This window comes from Mustela putorius, unplaced genomic scaffold (assembly GCF_011764305.1).
Source record: "Mustela putorius furo isolate JIRA1106 unplaced genomic scaffold, ASM1176430v1.1 tig00003869_pilon_pilon_pilon, whole genome shotgun sequence".
Classification (NCBI taxonomy): Eukaryota; Metazoa; Chordata; class Mammalia; order Carnivora; family Mustelidae; genus Mustela; species Mustela putorius.
Genome location: NW_025422021.1, coordinates 9,948,533 through 9,967,681, shown reverse-complemented (window position 1 = coordinate 9,967,681; position 19,149 = coordinate 9,948,533). Strand labels below are relative to the sequence as shown.

General features: G+C 39.1%; 1 protein-coding gene across 2 annotated transcripts in view; it reads right to left on the bottom strand.

Annotated features, from left to right (window-relative positions):
* SLC25A12 (solute carrier family 25 member 12) overlaps positions 1–19,149 on the bottom strand; it is a 205,810-nt gene that overhangs the window by 87,348 nt on the left and 99,313 nt on the right. The window contains exons 1-2 of one of the 2 annotated variants that reach the window (XM_004744072.3): positions 18,168–18,291; positions 17,153–17,206 (exon numbers count right to left, since the gene is read on the bottom strand). In XM_004744072.3, the coding sequence (XP_004744129.1) occupies positions 17,153–17,206; positions 18,168–18,179 (66 nt within the window). In that variant the 5' untranslated portion in view covers positions 18,180–18,291. Of the gene's footprint in view, positions 1–17,152; positions 17,207–18,167; positions 18,292–19,149 lie in introns of those variants that run through there. The other variant, XM_013052068.2, reaches the window with a different exon arrangement.

Here is a 19,149-nt window from a genome sequence, read left to right as displayed (position 1 = left end):
AAAAAAAGTAAGGGGCGCCTGGGTGGCTCAGTGGGTTAAGCCGCTGCCTTCGGCTCAGGTCATGATCTCAGGGTCCTGGGATCGAGTCCCGCATCGGGCTCTCTGCTCAGCAGGGAGCCTGCTTCCCTTCCTCTCTCCCTGCCTGCCTCTCCGTCTACTTGTGATTTCTCTCTGTCAAATAAATAAATAAAATCTTAAAAAAAAAAAAAAAGTAAATATAATACATGACTTGGTTCAAAATAAGTAGTGTTTATACTCATAATAATATAGATACAAGTATTAATTACAATAATAAACATACTGAGAGGAATGGAGGGAGAAGGAAGGAGGACGTAGTATAAGGAAGTCCTCAACTACTATCATGGGAAGTCAGTAATGTCTAGAAATAGCAATATAGAAACATGAAGGGGAATACCAACATAAATAGCTAAGAGAAGTGGTTGCTTCTGGGAAACAAGACAGGGATGGAAAGGATCAAAGCAAAGGACTATTGGTTTGCTTTTTGGTTAAGTGTTTCAAATATTCTCATTTGTGATTCTGACTAAACCAAGCAACCAGCTCTTTCAACAAGGAAAAAATTAAATAAAAAATGTTTCTTTTGTCATATTCTGAAACACACCACAGAGGCTATTACAGCCAATGCTTTGTTACCCTGCGCAAGAAGTAGTCCAAGGTAGACATGTTTTTAACCAGCCTGTACTACCAAAAACACCTAACAAATATCACCTCAAAATAAAGTCATGTTTTTCTACATACTATAATAGTGAGTGGATTCCACCAATTCCCATCAACTACTTGTTTTGCTCTTTGTTCTTCAATGTTCTTCAAAATCTGACATGTTTTACCAAAATCAGAAAACCACAGCTAAGAATAGGATAGGCAGGAGTGGGGAAAGGCATAATGTCAGGAAGACTACTGCAACTGAAAAGAGGAATCAACACAAGGAAATCTAAAAATACAATTTAAAGACACTGACAAGTCAACAACTCACTAGAATATGAGTGCCAAACAATGGTATAGGAAATGTACTATAGGATTCATTTACATGCAGAAGGTGCGACCAAAAAAGCAGTTCGAGACCAGATGATGGAAAATTTGAATGCTAAGCTGAATAGTCTGACCTCCGTTGTGTGGGGCATGGGATGACACTAAAATTTTAGAGGACAGAGCTATGATTTAACCTGTGCTTTCTCTAGTGGCAATGGAAAAGATGGTTTGGAGAGCACAGAAACTGACTGGGGGCAAGGAGACCAAGTGTCCATTACTGAAGATCCAGGTGAAGGAGGATGAAGCCTGAACCAAGCGGGTAGGAGTGGAAATAAGAAAAAAATTGGTACTTTCACCCCTTGCTAATGGCTTTTTAAAAATTATTTTCTTTAAAAATTTTTTTTAATATTTTAATTATTTATTTGTCACAGAGAGAGATAGAGCACAAGCAGTCAGTGGCAGGGAAAGGCAGAAAGAGAAGCAGGCTCCCCACTGAGTAAGGAGCTGACATGAAAGTCAATCCCAGGACCCTAGGATCATGACCTGAGCCGAAGGAATCTGCTTAACCAACTGAGCCACCCAGGCATTCCTAAATGATTTTCATAATGTTACAGTCACACATTCAAAATTCAAAAGGTACAAAATGGTATACAGTGAAAAGTCTTCCTAACACCTCGGTCCCTAGTCACCCAATACCCCACTCCAGAGGCAATCAATTTCTTGTATATCCTTCCAGATGTTTTATGCATAAATGATTATACATATATGAGATATATGCATATACCTGCTAATATATACATATGCAAATATGCATGAATATTCTTACTTATTTCTTTTTACACAAATGATAACTACTGATACTGTTCTGTACATCTTGCTTTTTCCCAATTCAGTCATTGTGAAAAGGGATTCAGCAATACATATATACACATACCTATCATATATAAAGAACTATATGAATGCTCACGTCCTTTGACAAGGAATCCCGGGTATGAGTCCTATGGAAAGTTTAAAAGAAGGAAGAACTAACATGAGATGCAAAATTAAAAAAGATACTAGAGATGGGTTATGGAGATCTTTGTTCTTTCTACAACTGTTTGAGAGCTGCTTGCTTTCCTTAATCAGATGTCAGTTTTCAAAAAAGAGTATGAAAACATTTCAGAGTTAGTAATAACAAAATGTGGCAACTAATTCTCCATTTCTTTTTGCCACATAGTATCTCATATCTAATAGTAGTACCTGAATTTGTCTGCCAGGATTACACCACTACACACAGAACACACACACGCACACAGAAAGTATACTGTACTTACAGAATCACCAGGATTTCACAACATTCTTGATTTTATGAGGAAATAGAGCAGCCTTAGCAGAAGTCAAGGACACAGCAGCCAACAAGGAAAACAAATGCTTTTGTTGACAAGTACTGGAACAGGCTTTGCCAGTATCTGGGGTTATAAATGATGCCAGAGAATCACTTACCCTGAGGTATTTTGCTAGTGTTTTCCCCAACTCTCCTAGTCTATTTTAACTTGATTTGAACTGAAAGATAAAGTGTATAGCTCAGAGGGGGAAAAAAAAACAAGTCTTTTCATCCATAAGGAGTCAGTACTTGACTTTTGCAGGAGACAGTTAACTAATTAACTCATTAAATTAGAGACAATTACTTGGCAATGTCAGTGAGTCTGTTTGCCTGAACAGAACAGAAGAGGGAGTATAGAACTGACTAGAATCTACCCACAGTCAATCAAGATGCTAAAACATGTTAGGTATTATGTCAACAAAGAAAAGCAGGTACCTTAAAAACAGGAGATATATTTAAAACAAAAGTATATTTTAAAATAAGAATGACCCATTTATTTTAAACAACTTCATTACTTTCAATGTTTATTTTGACTGGATAATAATGTTTTAAACAAAGTAAACATGGCCTTGAGTAACACAAAAGGCTAGAAGTCAGAAAACTTTAAGAGGCCTTATTAAGACATGTCTCTGCTAACCAAAATGACTTGCATATTTACACTAAAAACAATAAAAAGCAATGTAAAACAAAGTTTTGGGGCTCCCAAACTAACAGTTATGCTAAAAATGTAATATGGCAACTAACTTACTCATTTCATCATTTTCATTTTGTTACTGTCATTTCAAAGAGTGAACCAAAATTTCCTTAAACGAAATTGACCAAATACTGTATCCACACTCCAAATAACTTTAGAGTTAATCACTTGCCATTTCAAAGATGTCTCTTAAGCAGTTGTAAATCCTTCTTGGGCAGGAATTCAAGGACACATGAAAGACACTGACAAGAAGTGGCTGACATCATCCAAACAAAATAGGTGACTTATTTCTTTATTAAACATTTTCCAAATCCAACTTAAGTACTTGAATGTAAAAGTGCACATAGATTTGACATTTTCATAAGTATTTAAATTTACATTTATTTCACATGTGCTTGAAAAAGTCTTGACATTCTGAAGACTGAGAAATAAAATGGATCCTAATGAAAGATTAGAATATTTATTGCTGATAAAAGATGGTAGGGTTTCACATATAGATACACATACATACTTTTTCTATTGGACTTATACTGAACTACCTCTAGCTCCAAATGAGATAATGTTATCTAGAAATGTTTTGCCTACCAGGCCAACAGATCAACATATCAAGGTCTCACCTGACTAAAAGTAAGTTAGATAGTAGTAACTCCTTTAACAATTTACCAAATTTTAACCTATATCACAGGTTACTACAAAGCAGACTTTACAAAGAATTTTCACAAAATCCTAAATTTCTACTGAGTAAGGAGGAAAAGAAGGTTAACTTAAAATTCAATGACACAAATGAGTAAAAACCCAAATAGCCTAAATGAATCAAATTGCCTGTTTAAATGGCTTAAGTTCAAAGACAAATAGATCCTTTGATATTTTATATGTCTAAAAGACTTTCCAGAGATTACAAAGGAAAAAAAAATTTTTAAGATTTTATTTATTCTTTCGACAGAGGGAGACACAACAAGAGAGGGAACAGAAGCAGGGGGAGTGGGAGAGAAAGAAGCAGGCTTCCCGCTGAGCAGGGAGCCCAATTCGGGGCTTGATCCCAGGACTCCAAGAGCATGACCTGAGCTGAAGGCGAAACTTAAGGACTGAGCCATCCAGGCACCCCATAAAGAAAAATTCTGATCTGCTGTAACTATAAAGCCGGTTGCTTTTTCAAAAGTATACAGTGTATCAAAGATTTTCTTTTTAAGTATGCACACCAAAGCCAAGATAATATGTTTAGAAGCACTACTAGTTAAACCAAAAATCTGCTAACATAAAATCTTACAGTTTTTTTGCATTCACTTAAAAAACATTTATTAAGTACCAATTGTGTGCTGGATACTACGTGTGGTACTAGGGATGCAAGATCACAAAAAACATAGTTCCTACTCTCACATTAGCTCAGAGACAGTGGCATGAAAGACACTGAAACAAGGGTCAAAAAATGAGTTCTAATCCCCTGTATGATTTCTTGAGTGAAACACAGCTTCTCTAAGCCTCTTCTCTAATAAGAAACAGAAAGATAGCTGTCTTGATGTAAGGGGAAAAATGAGATCTTGAACACCAAAGTACTTGGAAATTGTAAAACTAATGCATATTGAAATACTGTAGTTCTTCTAAAAAGTTTAGAAACACAGAAAAGCATACAGTCCCAGTTTCCCTCCTTGCTTATTTAATTTTTCTGCTTTTGCCCAAACACGAAGGAATTATTGTTGTAACTCTTCATCTTCCTCCAAACCAAGGTCTCCTTGGAGTTGGCTTCTACAATTCTTAGGTTTACCACATTGGTCCTAACTGGTCTAGCCAGCTTAATCTCCGCTTATCCAACACGTGGCCGTAACATGAGTCCAAACACACTGTTGCTCCATGACTTTGTTCCAACTAGGATGAACTGACATTTTCAGATCTTAATACCCTTTTAATATAAGTAACTCTCAAATGACAATGTCACAAAGTTTGGTAGTTACAGATATCACATAAAGCATTTCCCATATAGAAAAATGAACACGTGAATGATGGAAGAGCTGAGCATACAAAGTTAATCCTCCGGCTGTCCTTAACTTTTACTGCTCTTACTCCTAACGGAAGCCAAATTTAGTCAAGAATGTGTGCCCTTTCACTACACAAGCACTCTGCATGAGTAGCAGACTGCAACAGGCCTGACATACAAACTTGTTAACAGCACAATGTGGAATTCATCTATCATCAGTAATGTTTTAATAAGAAAAAATAATTTTAACATGTGTGGCCACTTTTTAAAAGATTTTAGTGTTGCAAAAATTTTTTGATATTTACTAAAACCAGCTATACAAGCATTAGGAAAAGGCAATTTTATCCATCTAATTTTATTTTATTTATTTATTTAAACATTTTATTTATTTATTTGACAGAGAGATACACAGAGAGAGAAGGAACACAAGCAGGAGGAGTGGGAGAAGAAGAAGCAGGCTTCCCGCTGAGTAGGGAGCCTGATATGGTGCTCAACCCTAGAACCCTTGGATCATGGCCTGAGCCAAAGGCAGACACTTAACAACTGAGCACCCAGGTGTCCCTATTTATTTATTTTTCTTTAAAGATTTTATTTATCTGTCAGAGAAAGAAAGAGAGAGAGAACAAGCAGGGGGAGTGGCAGGGAGATGGAGAAACAGGCTCCCCCGTCAGAAAGAAGCCCAATGCGGGACTCATTCTCAGGACCCCAGGATCATGTCCCAAGCCAAAGGCAGATACTTAACTGACTGAGTCACCCAGGTGTCCCATCCATCTAATTTTAATTAGCACTTTCTGTTGCTTATTTCACATACAGTAGAAATAAACCATCTATTCGATTTTGCAAAAAAAGTTCTCCAAACATCTGCTTTCTAACTCAGCTTGTTTCCATGAAATATTATGCACTTCTTTTTCTTTTTGCTTCAGTGAATGTATCTTTACTATCCATTATATCAAGTCCTACTGTCACCTACTAAACAATGTAATTCCTAACAGAGCATGGAGGTACAAGACCCTTGTTAATCACTGAAATCAACTGAAGCTACCATAATAAACTAGGTCTACCAAAACAATTTTCCTCTCAAAATGGCCAAAAACCTTGCAAATAAAATCATGACCCCAGAGAACTCAATAACTCAAACTAGAATGCTTCTCAGGGCACATTAAGTTGCATAATTAATTTGCATTGTTCTTAAAACAATACTTCAATCTCTTGGTCTAAGTAACCATGGGAACATACAAGGAGCATATATATATTTATAAGCCTGGGCAAATCATGTTTTTGACAATCAAGGTGCAGCTCCTAGGGGGATGGAATGCTTTAATGTTGGTAAGCCTTGATTAAATAGCAAGATTTTTGCCACAGAGAATGAAGGACCTCTATTGTGGTAGGGAGTGGAAAATATTAGATTTAGGAGACAGATCAACCAAATGTAATATGAACCATGGTTTGGATCCTGATTTTAACAAATCAAATTTTTAAAAAATGAAACAATCAGGGAAATTTCAATACTGAGTGGACATCCACATTATTAAGGAGTATTTTTACCTGTAATAATCGAATTATGGTTTGGTGGTTTTCAGAGTCATCACCTTTAGAGATACTAGAGTATTTATGTATGCAGTGATACAATGTCTGGGAATTGTTTCAAAATAATCCAATGCAGCTGCAATACAGACGAAGCAAGCTTAGCCATAAGAGTTGGTGAAGCTGAGTGATGGATATATGATAATTCATTATACTATTTTCTCTAACTTATATAGATTTAAAATTTTCCATAATTAAAAAAGACTTTTTAAAAAATGACCAAAAAAGAATGAGATTATTCTATATGTACCATATGTCCTCATATCTCCAAATAATATTAACTAAAAAAAGCCGAGTTGCTTTGAAATACATAAAGCAAGTCTCTTCTATTTACTGTATAACCTTGAGCAAGTTACTTAACCCTCCTAGGGCTCAGTTTTTTCACCGATGAAAATGGGAATATTAATGGTTCCTATCTTATAGAGTTGTTTTGAGGATTAACTATAAAGATTTGTATAAAATACTTACAATATTGCCTGAGACATGATAGTTATTCAGTAAGTAAGAAATAGCACACACAGTTCTAGAAGCCCAATAGTGGCCATGGCACTGGTTTCAGTGAATGATGCCTCAGCAACTTCAGTAATATTAAGTAAAAGAGAGCTGGACAGAACAGGGAAATGATTTTTAAGTTACACACATAAAGAATGTATTACAAGTCTCTCTTTTAGGTCTGTGTCTTGGTATTTCAAAGCCTACTTGGACCATTATTCTTTCTTTGGTCCAGACTGAGCAGGTGAAGATTCCAAAACCAACCTCTGCACACAACTTCCACAGTCTCTCAATCTCAGACCATGGCTTTATCCTTTCTCAAAACCTACAAACTTGAGAGAAGTCACCTCTTATGGTGGTATTTCTGAATGTGGGGATTTGTAAAGATCTTCAGGTACAAGTCTCAAGAATGTGATCAATTGGGGTGCCTGGGTGGTTCAGTGGGTTAGGCCTCTGCCTTCGGCTCGGGTCGTGATCCCGGGGTCCTGGGATCGAGCCCCGCATCGGGCTATCTGCTTGGCAGGGCGGCAGAGAGCCTGCTTCCCTTCCTCTCTCTCTGCCTGCCTCTCTGCCTACTTGTGATCTCTCTCTCTGTCAAATAAATAAATAAATAAATAAAGTGATCAATTAGCTGATTACATGTCCATAATCAGAAACACATACTAACATCTTAATCATTTTATAGGTCCAGCACAGTTGCCTGGGAAAGACAAGGGACTCAGATCTTACTCAGGAAAGAAAAATCTTCATCTTATCTTAGAAGAAAAGGGAGGGAACCAGGAACTAAGCTCCATGTGTCAGGCATCATTTACAAATTACCTCAGTTAATCTTTCTAACATCCCTATGTGTTAGGTGTAGTTACCCCTTCTCAGACGGATGAGCAAACAGACTCCAAAGCTAATGTAAATACCTACAGTCATACAGCAAAAAGGGATCAAATAAGGACTCAACTCCAGGTCAGACTACAAAGCCCTTGAAGGTTCTAGCTATTAGTCTCCTAGATGAAAAGGAGTTAGTGAGGGGCGCCTGGGTGGCTCAGTGGGTTAAAGCCTCTGCCTTCAGCAGGGAGCCTGCTTCCCTTCTCTCTCTCTGCCTGCCTCTCTGCCTACTTGTGATCTCTGTCTGCCAAATAAATAAATAAAATCTTAAAAAAAAAAAAAAGAAAGAAAAAAAAAAGAAAAGTGACGCCTCACTCAAGATATTCTAACACCCCCATGGACAGAAGGAAATTAAACTGGAAGAATCAAAGCAGTCATCCATAAGAAAGCACAGAAATATATAATGAAGTTTACATAATAAATCAATATGATCTATTTAAATATGAATTATTCCACTTCCAATGTGAAAGATCTTCAGCAGTTTCAAACAACACTCTTAAAAAAAATCCAAACTCTTTTCTGTGGCCTACAAACAAGGCCGCACCTGATAAGGCTCTCCTGCAACCTCATCTCTTACTGGCCATTCACTCCCTCACTGACTGACACTTCAGGCACACTGGCTCATTTCTGTTTGCAAAAATACCAAACCCTTATCTACATCTAGGCCTTTAGACATGAGAGCCCTCTGTTCAGAATTCTCTCTACCCACCTTTTAGTCTCATCTCTAATAACACAATCTCAGGGGTCTTTACTGACCACCCTCTTGACAAATGATGGCCTTCTCCATTATTTTGGTTATTTCCTTATAAGTCTTGTCACCTTTTGCAGCTGCTTTTTTTTTTTTCCGAGTCTATGGGCTTTGCTATTGTCTGTCTCACTGTGACCTAGAATGTGAGGTTTTACCTTCACTGAAATCCTCTTATCTAAAATCTATAAAGGTAGGGGCACCTGGGTGGCTCAGTCAGTTAAATGTCTGCCTTTGACTCAGGTCATTATCAGAGGTTCCTAGATGAAGCCCCACCGCTGGCTTCCTGCTCAGTGGGGAGTCTGTCTCTCCCTTTCACCCTGCATCCCCTCTGACTCGTACTCGCTTTCTACCCTCCTCCCCCTGCCTCTCTCAAATAAATAAGTTTTCAAAAAAATCTTCAAGGCGGGACGCCTGGGTGGCTCAGTTGGTTAGACGACTACCTTCAGCTCAGGTCATGATCCTGGAGTCCCGGGATCGAGTCCCGCATCGGACTCCCAGCTCCATGGGGAGTCTGCTTCTCTCTCTGACCTTCTCCTCGTTCATGCTCTCTCTCACTGTCTCTCTCTCAAGTAAATAAATACAATCTTAAAAAAAAAAAAAATCTTCAAGGCCACCTGATCGGCTCAGTTGGTTAAGCAACTGCCTTGGGCTCAGGTCATGATCCTGGGCTCCTGGTATCAAGTCCCACCTGGGACTCCCTACTCAGACCCTCTCCCCTCTCAGACTCTCCCTCATTACTCTCTCTCAAATAAATAATTTTTAAAAAATGAAAAAATCTTTAAAATCTATAAAGGTAGAAACTAGCACAATGCTTAACCTGGCACACGGTAGACAATTAAAAATACACTGATGGAGGGCTGCCCATCAGTCGTTAAGCAGCTGCCTTCGGCTCAGGTCATGATCCCAGGGTCCTGGGATAGAGGCCCACATCAGGCTCCCTGCTCGACAGGAAGCCTGCTTCTCCCTCTCCTGCTCCCACCCCTTGCTTGTGTTCCCTCTCTCTCTCTATGTCTCTTTCTGTCAAATAAATAAATAAAATCATATATATATATATATATATATATATATATATATACATACACATATTATATATACTGATGGGTAGAGGAACACAACGTGGCATTTAATAACACCAATTTTCTCATCTTTTCAATTATTTTTCAATCCTTCAGTTGACTCAAAGATAAAATCTATGATGTAAGTATGCCTTTAATGCCTAAACTTTTTTTTAATGAAAACTCTGTATAGTTTATGGCAAATGCTAATACACTAAAGATAAAGGCTATTGTCTTCAATGCCTACATTCTAAAGAACTGGTGAAAACTCTTAATCAAGATGGCTGAGAAAACTATAGATTCCCTTCTGTGTGTCTCATACTGGGTTTACTCAACCCAATTTAGTCTGGGAAGTCCTCTTTTAACTTCAGGTTCTGAACTGTTAAATTCTTACTTTTTAAATTTTTCACTTGGTAAAAATCTAATATGTATACATCAATACTTTGTTTTTATTTTCCCCTAATAATTTTTTTAATTTTATTTATTTGACAGAGAGAGAGAACAGGAATACAAGCAGGGGATGTGGGAGAGGGAGAAGCAGGCCTCTCGCCAAGCATGGAGACTGATCCCAGGACTCCAGGATCACGACCTGAGCTGAAGGCAGATACTTAATGACTGAGCCACCCAGGCACCCCTCCCCTAATTCTTCTATAAGTATATATATGTGTAAATATACATACAACATATATGAAATGGCATTTAGAAAACTAAAATCATGCCATATACACTTAATTACAACTTTCTTATCTCAATAGTACATTGGAAATCTCTCTAAATCAGCTGATATAGGCCTCATTCTTTTTAGTTCTGCATAATTTTCCAGGGATGGTTATTCTAATTTTTCTACCTCTCCCCTTGGATAACATTTCTCTTGTTTCCTACCTTTTTTTCCTCAAGGAACAACTCCATGCTGCAACTAACAACCTTGTACGCATATTCTCTCTCTCTCTTTTTTTTTTAAGATTTTATTTATTTGAGAAAGACAGAAAGCGCGAGCTTGTGCACACAAGCAGGGTGGAAGGGCAGAGGGAGAGGAACAAGCAGACTCTTGATGAGCAGGGAGCCTGATTCAGGACTAGATCCCAGGACCCGGTGTTCATGACTTGAGCTGAAGGCTCACTTAACTGCCTGAGCCACCCAGGCACCCCTTATACATATATATTCTTACGAGTATTTTTATTTCTCTGGGATAAATATCCCAAATGTAGGACTGTTTGTTCAAATGGTATTTTCTTTCTATTTTAAACTATTGCCAGATTGCTTTCCAAAGAGTCTTTGTTTCCACAAATACCCTGTGAGAGCACCTTTTCACTCCACACTGAGCCTCAGGAGATTCTATCTATCATTTGTAGTACACATTCCATGCTTTTGAAAACGTAGCCCTGATGCCCACTCCAACAAAGTGGAAATGTCTCCTGCTAAAAGCTCTGTTTAATTCCCTTCTCAGCTTCACGTTACTGCAAAAAATAAATACGTAATATGTAAACAAATGTTTATTGAATAAGAGGATATTTCTTTCCATTAAAAATGTTATCATAAAAACCGTAAGGGAAGAATCACATTGCTTTATATTAACAGCATCTTCTTCCATTTCTTCTCTAAAATAACACAGAAGAAAACGAAATTTTCCTAATTTTTATATGGAATATGCTCTTCATTGTTACATTGGTGATAATGAGAAAAAGAACAGGATGGGGCACCTGGGTGGCTCAGTCGTTAAACATCTGACTTCAGTTCCCGTCATGATCTCAGGGTCCTGGGCCTGAGTCCCATGTCAGGCTCCACGCTCAGCAGGGAATCTGTTTCTCTCCCCTCCCTCCAGTCCTCCCCCAGCTTGTGCCCTCGCTCTCTCTCTCTCTCTCAAATAAATAAAATCTTTAAAGAGAGAGAGAGTAAAAGAACAGGATTGATATAATTGAGTTCTATATTGCAGCATGTTTCTAGTCTAACATATATAATGATACAGTCTCAAATGTGTTGCTTTTACCATACAATACACTGATAAATAAACAATAAAAAGTCTACCAACTGAAAAAAAAAAAAACAAGACCTTGACAAACAATTCACTTAGAACCGTTTTTGATAAACCTACTTGGCCACAAAGCATAGACTAGGTTAACTTCTCATTCTGAAGTTTGTCAGGTTTATAATAAACAGCCTATGACGTTCCCGTTATCCTCACCTTACCTCCTTTCTTCATTGCTTCTATTGTCTCCTTTTGCTACTGTATATTTCTGATGTAGCGAAACTGGGTCAATGATGGTGTGTGGGTGAGAGAGGTGAAAGAAGAGATAAATCAAGAAATGACAGTTGTAAAGGTAGTAATGGTAAGATCTTAGCTTGACAACCGGTTGTAAAATTATAGCGCAATCTAACACATACGAACTCATTTGTTGTGCTCCAATTTTATGAACTTGTAGGGGACAGGAAAAACAGAATCCTAGTGAATATTATTGTTCTTTTTTTTTTTTAAATAAAAAACATAGCTCATCAAAATTTGAGAAGCAATGAACACAGAAAAAATAAACGTATTTTCCTATATTCAAAATAATAATGAACTTCACTTTTATAAAGCCCTTCTCACAAACTTGCGCACATAATTCCATTAAAGTACTTTCAAAGAGGAATATTTTGCTATTGACAAAATATGTGAATAAGTATTTGTGAATTAGAGAGTTAATCTAAATTTTACAAAGAACAGTTTTCAACTAGGGACACCTGGGTGACTCAGATGGTTAATCATCTGCCTTCAGCTCAAGTCACAATCTTTGGGTCCTGGGATGGAGCCCATATCAGGCTCCCTGCTCAGCACGGACTCTGCTTCTCCTCTCCCTCTGCCCACTCCCCCACTCATGCGCATACACTCTCTCTCTATCCCAAATGAATAAAGTCTTTATTTAAAAAAAAAAAACAACTTTCAATTGTATTCCAAAATTCAAAATCAAATCTTCTCTGTAGTCTTTAAACAGCTCAAATGATCCTAAACTCAAGCGGCCCCCAAATCCTACCAAAGCCAAATTATACTAGTAACAATAACCTATATTTTGATCTTTGTATCTTTTTGAAACTACTTTAAATTCCCATGGGATGATTCTCTCTAGTTCTCCTCCTCCTCCTTTCTACTTCAATTATGGATATGACTTATAAATCAGCCCCTTATTCCTGGTCTTGTTTCTTTTATATTTAATCCCCTCACCACAAGGAATTATCTAACACCTGTACAAATTTGTCACTCCCCAAACCTGAAAAATTTAACATACTGGGCCATATTTATTTAACAACCCAACTTAAACTGCTCCCACAAAAAAAAAATTCCCAAACTGGATGCCTTGTCAATTAACATCTATCCAGATTCACTACTTCTTCCCTTACTTTTACATTTAACACCAAATTCAATGGCTTCATCCCTTACAAAGTCCCTGGTGTTGTCCTTCCTTTCTATTTCCCCAGCCATCAGCCACTCCAGGTCATTATCTTCCACATGTATTATTTCAATAGCCTCTTAGCCCATCTCCCTACCTACTTCCAACCTCTCCACACTTTATCCAACATACACAAAGAGCTATCAGAATTCACCACTTCAATTTGCCCACTCAGAAACCCATAGTGCCTCCCTACTGTTTCAAATCCACACTCATTGGCCAAATGTTCTAGGTAGTTACACTGTAAAGGCCCTTTTTTTCATCACCTAAGTAACCAGGTTTTTTTTTCCTTTAACTTTACAAACACAGCTGCCACTAGCCCCTCATATACCTCTAGCTTTAAAATATTATCTGCCCCCCATTTTGAGACCCCACAAGTGATTTAGTGTAATGGATAAGAGTACATATTCTGCAATTTTATTGGAATCCAGCCTCCACCACTTAAGGACTAAATGACATTAACCAAGTCGTTTAACTTCCTCTATTTAACAGGGACTCTAGCCCTACCTCCTAGGGCTGTTATGAAAATTAATACAGTACCCTTAACACATTAGGCCATTGCCCAGTACAGCGCAGAATGATCAATAAAAGTTAGCCATTGTCATTATTATTACAGCCACTTTGATCCAAGCAAGCCAAATTGATTGCTCTACCAGAGTCTATGCATTTGACTTCATTATTCTTGACTCCCTCGACCACAACCTGTTAGAGATTGACTGGGTCTGAGGGAGGAGCTAGTCCCATGTCCATTACCATTCACATCTATGCTCAGTCCTCTCCTTTGATTATTCAACTGGTATCTACTGCTAAACTAAATACAACTGCACACACAGCACACAGTAAACGGTCCTTAGTAAATGCTAAAGAAATATGTAATTAGGGGAGCCTGGGTGGCTCAGTGAGTTAAGCCTCTGCCTTCAGCTCAGGTTATGATCCCAGGGTCCTGGGATCGAGCCCAGCATCTCGGATCTCAGGCTCTCTGCTCAGCAGGGAGTCTGCTTCTCCCTCTCTCTCTGCCTGCCTCTGTCTACTTCTGCTTACTTGTGATTTCTGTCAAATACATAAATTTAAAATCTTTTAAAAAAATACGTAGTTAGTATTTTTGCCTATTATCTCTAAAATACTAATAAACCATATGCCTCTAAAATAAAACTGTTTCTAAACAATGTCCTATAGCTTTAAGTAACTATAGTTTGAAGTACTTCAGAAAGGAATAAAAAAAAATAAAAATCTGCTATCCTACTTGGTAACTGTCCTCTAATTGGCTCAACTAACTACAGTATATCCTTCTAGTTGCTGAAGGTAAATATTTATGATCTCTTATCTATCAATAATTCTTGGGCCAATGCCTTATAACTAGTGCTAAATGTACTGTTATGAATTCCCCAATTTTTCAATATAAAAATAAAATATGGTCCTCATCCAAAATAATGTGTAAAAAGATAATGATAAGGGAGTGCCTGGCCAGCCCAGTTAGTAGAGCATGCGATTTTTTTTTTTTTTTTAAGATTTTATTTATTTATCAGAGAGAGAGAGAGCACAGGCAGACAGAATGGCAGGCAGAGGCAGAGGGAGAAGCAGGCTCCCTGCCGAGCAAGAAGACCGATGTGGGACTCGATCCCAGGACGCTGGGATCATGACCTGAGCCGAAGGCAGCTGCTCAACCAACTGAGCCACCCAGGCGTCCCCGAGCATGCGATTTTTGACCTCAAGGATTTTTGATCTCCAGGTTCTAAGTCCAAGGCCCACACTGGGTGTAGATATTACCTAAAAATAAAAATCTTGGGGCACCTAGGTGGCTCAGTGGTTAGAGCCTCTGCCTTCGGCTGAGGTCATGATCCCAGGGTCTTGGGATCGAGCCCCGCATCAAGCTCTCTGCTCAGCAGGGAACCTGCTTCCCCCTCTCTCTCTCTGCCTGCCTCTCTGCCTACTTGTGATCTCTGTCAAATAAATTAAAAAAAAAAAATTCTTAAAAAAATAAAAAATAAAATAAAAATCTTTAAAAAAAAAATAAAGATAATGGTAAGATTTAAAAGTTGTCAAAAAGCTAGGCATAGGGGCGCCTGGGTGGCTCGGTGGGTTAAAGCCTCTGCCTTCAGCTCAGGTCATGATCCCAGGGTCCTGGGATTGAGCCCCACATTGGGCTCTCTGCTCAGCAGAAAGCCTGCTTCCTCCTCTCTCTCTGCCTGCTTCTCTGTGATCTCCGTCTGTCAAATAAATAAATAAAATCTTTAAAGAAAAAAAAAATCTAGGCATAGTGCCAGCTCTCTCCTTATATTTCTATCCTCCCTCCCCCAAAAAACCAAATCCATGCAGAATCATAGAATTTTTTTCCACAAGATTTTTTGGTAAGATTTATTTATTTTAGAGAAAGAGGGAGCAGAGGGTAGGGGCAGAGAAGAGGGAGAGAAACTCAAGCAGACTCCCCGTGGGAAGTAGAGCCTGATAATGAGGTTTGATCTCACGACCCTGAGATCAGACGTGAGCCAAAATCAAAAGTCCAACACTTAACTGACTGTGCCACCCAGGGGCCCCTCCACAGGATTTTTAAAGCTGAAAGGACCTCAATCCCCATTTTCCAACATCCCACTGAGTCCCAAATAAGAGGATGAAGCCCAGGAAGGTCAGACAGGTAGCCTACAGGTACAACAATCAGAGGAAGGACAGGGAATTGAACCCAGTGTTTCTGACACCTTCACTACATCATACATCATTTCAACTGTTTTCTTCCATGCCTACTTAATCTAGAAAAAATTAACAATATCACACAAACTTTTCACAAAACAACCAAGTATAATCATACGGTGCAGTTAATACTGACATTTTTTCCCGCTATTTTCAAGAACACTTGTGAGGAATAAAGGTTTCAAGCCGTAAACAGATTATTTCTATTACAATTACTTGTGTTCTGGAAATGATACTTCCCTGTATCAGATTTTATAAAATTTAAGATTCCAATTTTTGCTAGTTCTTGTTCATAAACTACACATATGCATGGTCATCTATGCAGCCTCCTCCCCAACAATAGCTTAAGCAATCCATGCCTCAGATAAAAATGTCATCTATTCCAGGCTGATCAGCATATGTTAGAATCTGTTCCTAATATAGAATCATAAACTTTTGAAGTTGGAAGGAACCTTGGAGATCACCTCTCATTTTACAGAGGAAACAAATACCCAGCAGGGCCCAAGGTCAAAGTTTCTATGTAACAACCCAGGTCCAGAGTAGAAAGTTTTCAGAAGAATATTTCAGAGAAAAACACCATATCTGGTGGAAAACCTTAGCTTGTCTCCCTTTTCATCTATTTCTAAATACAACTTCCTGCCTGAGGAACTTCTGAAATTTAAGAAAAGAAAGCAAAACAAAAAAGTAAGCCAACTTTTTAAGTCTACAGCCAAGTTGCTGATCTTAAAAACTTAGCAGAAGGTGGATCCTTGCAAGAACTGTAGACAGTAACATTTTGTAACAAAACCTCAAAAGCTGATGACTATAAATAAGCAGAGGGAGAAAAGACACACACAATTAACAATAACTATAATATTCTTATCTCTGCAACAAATAACATAAATAAATACTTATAAGGAGAAAAACTATAAACTTGCAACTTTCAAGAAAGAAATTTAGTCACCATACCTAGTAATTACACAAGAGTGTCAATACATTATGAAATATAATTCTGATCATAGTGCTTAAGGGAATTCAGAAATTCTTTTCAGTGTTCTTCTTTACATACTTTAAGTCATGTTAAAAAAATATTATGGGGAAAGTATGTTATCAAACTGTAGTAAAAGAAATCTTTATTCAAACCTTAAATAAAATATTATAAGCTATGTTTGTCTATCCATGTTTTTCAAAATGAATGAAAATAGAAAAATACTGAAATTTGAGGCCTGAAAAGCACTAAATTTACAACGGTTTTTGTCCCAATAAAAGATCATGCTACATAAGCCAATTACCTGTAGGAATATGTTCCTTAACTCATGAGGATCACCTCGCTTGGTTGTTTGCACCTGTAAGCAAAAAAAAAAAAAAAAAAAAAAAAAAAAAAGCCAGTTAATGCTTTACTAGAAACCACATAATCTCTTCAGATTAGAGGTCTCAGACACTAACAATCAATGCTCTTATCTTTTATAAGGGCATTAGTTTAAAACAAACCCAAAGTACCAATGCTGATAACACCTGTCAAATTTGGAGATCTGTGACTACAGGGGGTAAGTACAGGTGTGAAGAGCTTAATATATAGCAAATCTCCCACATTTCCTCCGAACTGGAAAGGGAAGGCAGGGAGGATCAATCTCTTACTTTACTCCACATCCACTAGCAACACAATAGCAACAACCCACCTCCCAATCAAGAGGCCAGCAAGAATAGAGCAACAGGAAAGTTGAAACACCCAAATTAATCGCCTGGCCTAGCAGCCTCTCCCACGTAAAGCAATCCAGAAAATAATAATCTCCTCCCTTTCCCCATCCAACCTAAAATATGAAAGCTGCGACAACGTTTCCAAATACTTTCGACATCCTGCCACCTGCAGCGAAAATGCCAACCACTGCCCCCGGCCCCACTAAAGCCCCAAATTACTCAACTACTCACCCCCTCCCCCACTGCAATACAGAGATGCCTTAGGTATCCCCGGCTTTACATGCCACTTCCTCCTACTCCCTTTCTGATGCCCTCCAAGTCCGGGTTCACAATCCCATGCACCTAGAGCAGGACACTACTCTTCCTTCACCGACCTGTGGTCCTCCCAAGCCCCTCCAACTCATAATCCCTCCTCCTTCCCCTCCCCCAGCTGGGCATCCTCTCCCTCGGGTCCAAGCCCCACACAGCTCTCCCACCCGCAAGCTGGAGCCCCAGGATACGCTATCTAAAAACCAGGCAACGAAGAAAATGGTAGGCGGTGAAGGGCTGGAGGCAAGGTCCCCGGAATGGCTCTTATGCAATAAAGGCAGCAGCAGAGTTGGGAGTCACCTTGACCGCCATGCTGTGCTCGGAAGCCGGGGACGAGCGAGTGAGCGAGCAAGGCCGAGCTGTCAGGGCGCGCGCGCGCCGCCTTCCCGGCCGCGCCCGCCCTCCCGCTCGCCGGCGCCGCGCGCGTCCCTATGCAAATGAGCCCGGGGCGGGGCGGGAAGAGGGCCCCGAATACCCGCCAGAAAGGGAGCTGGACCCGGGCGGGCGGCCTGCCTAGCTGGGGGGAGGACGCGCCTCCCACGGGGAAGACTGGTGTGCCAGCCCTGGGATTCCGACGCGCCGCGTGGTTGCCTACAGCTGAGTCTCCGCCAGGAAAGCCCCAGGTTTCTTAAGGCCTCTTAGTGGGTGTGGCTTTGGGCACCGACTTCAGCCAAAGTCGTTTTCTCCTGAGACTTAAAGGAACACTGGGGATCCAGATAAAGCAAGATTTCGACGGATCGAATGACATGTCCCCTTGATGATAGTAATAAATGAATTAATGACAACAAATGGCAAATACTGACAAATATAAAAGAGGGGCGACCGTGCACCCAGGGGAAAAACCTAAGGAAACATAACAATAACTGTGTCCTTAAATTGGCATGAGATGAATATGCTCAATGTATTTGTAATTCTTGACCTATTGTAAAGCTTTATTAGTCGTTTCACTCCACACTCCTAATCACCTAGATCTTTTGTGCAGTGAGGTAGGGCACAAATGCAGACGGAAACTAATCCGTTTGTCTTCAACAGGACTGGTACTGAATCCTGGCCCCACTTAGCCCAACATAAACATTGCCGGTCCTGCCTAAGTAGTAGCTCTATCTTGAACCAAAATAATGTCTCTAAAACCGAATTTTGCCATTCTGACTATATTGAACTACAGACTGATTCACTCAGCAGACATTTACTGGGCATCTATTATATGCTAGACATAGTCCTGCTTGTAGAAAATAGAAAACAAGTAATATGTAGTCCCTAACCTCTAGTATTTTACAGATGG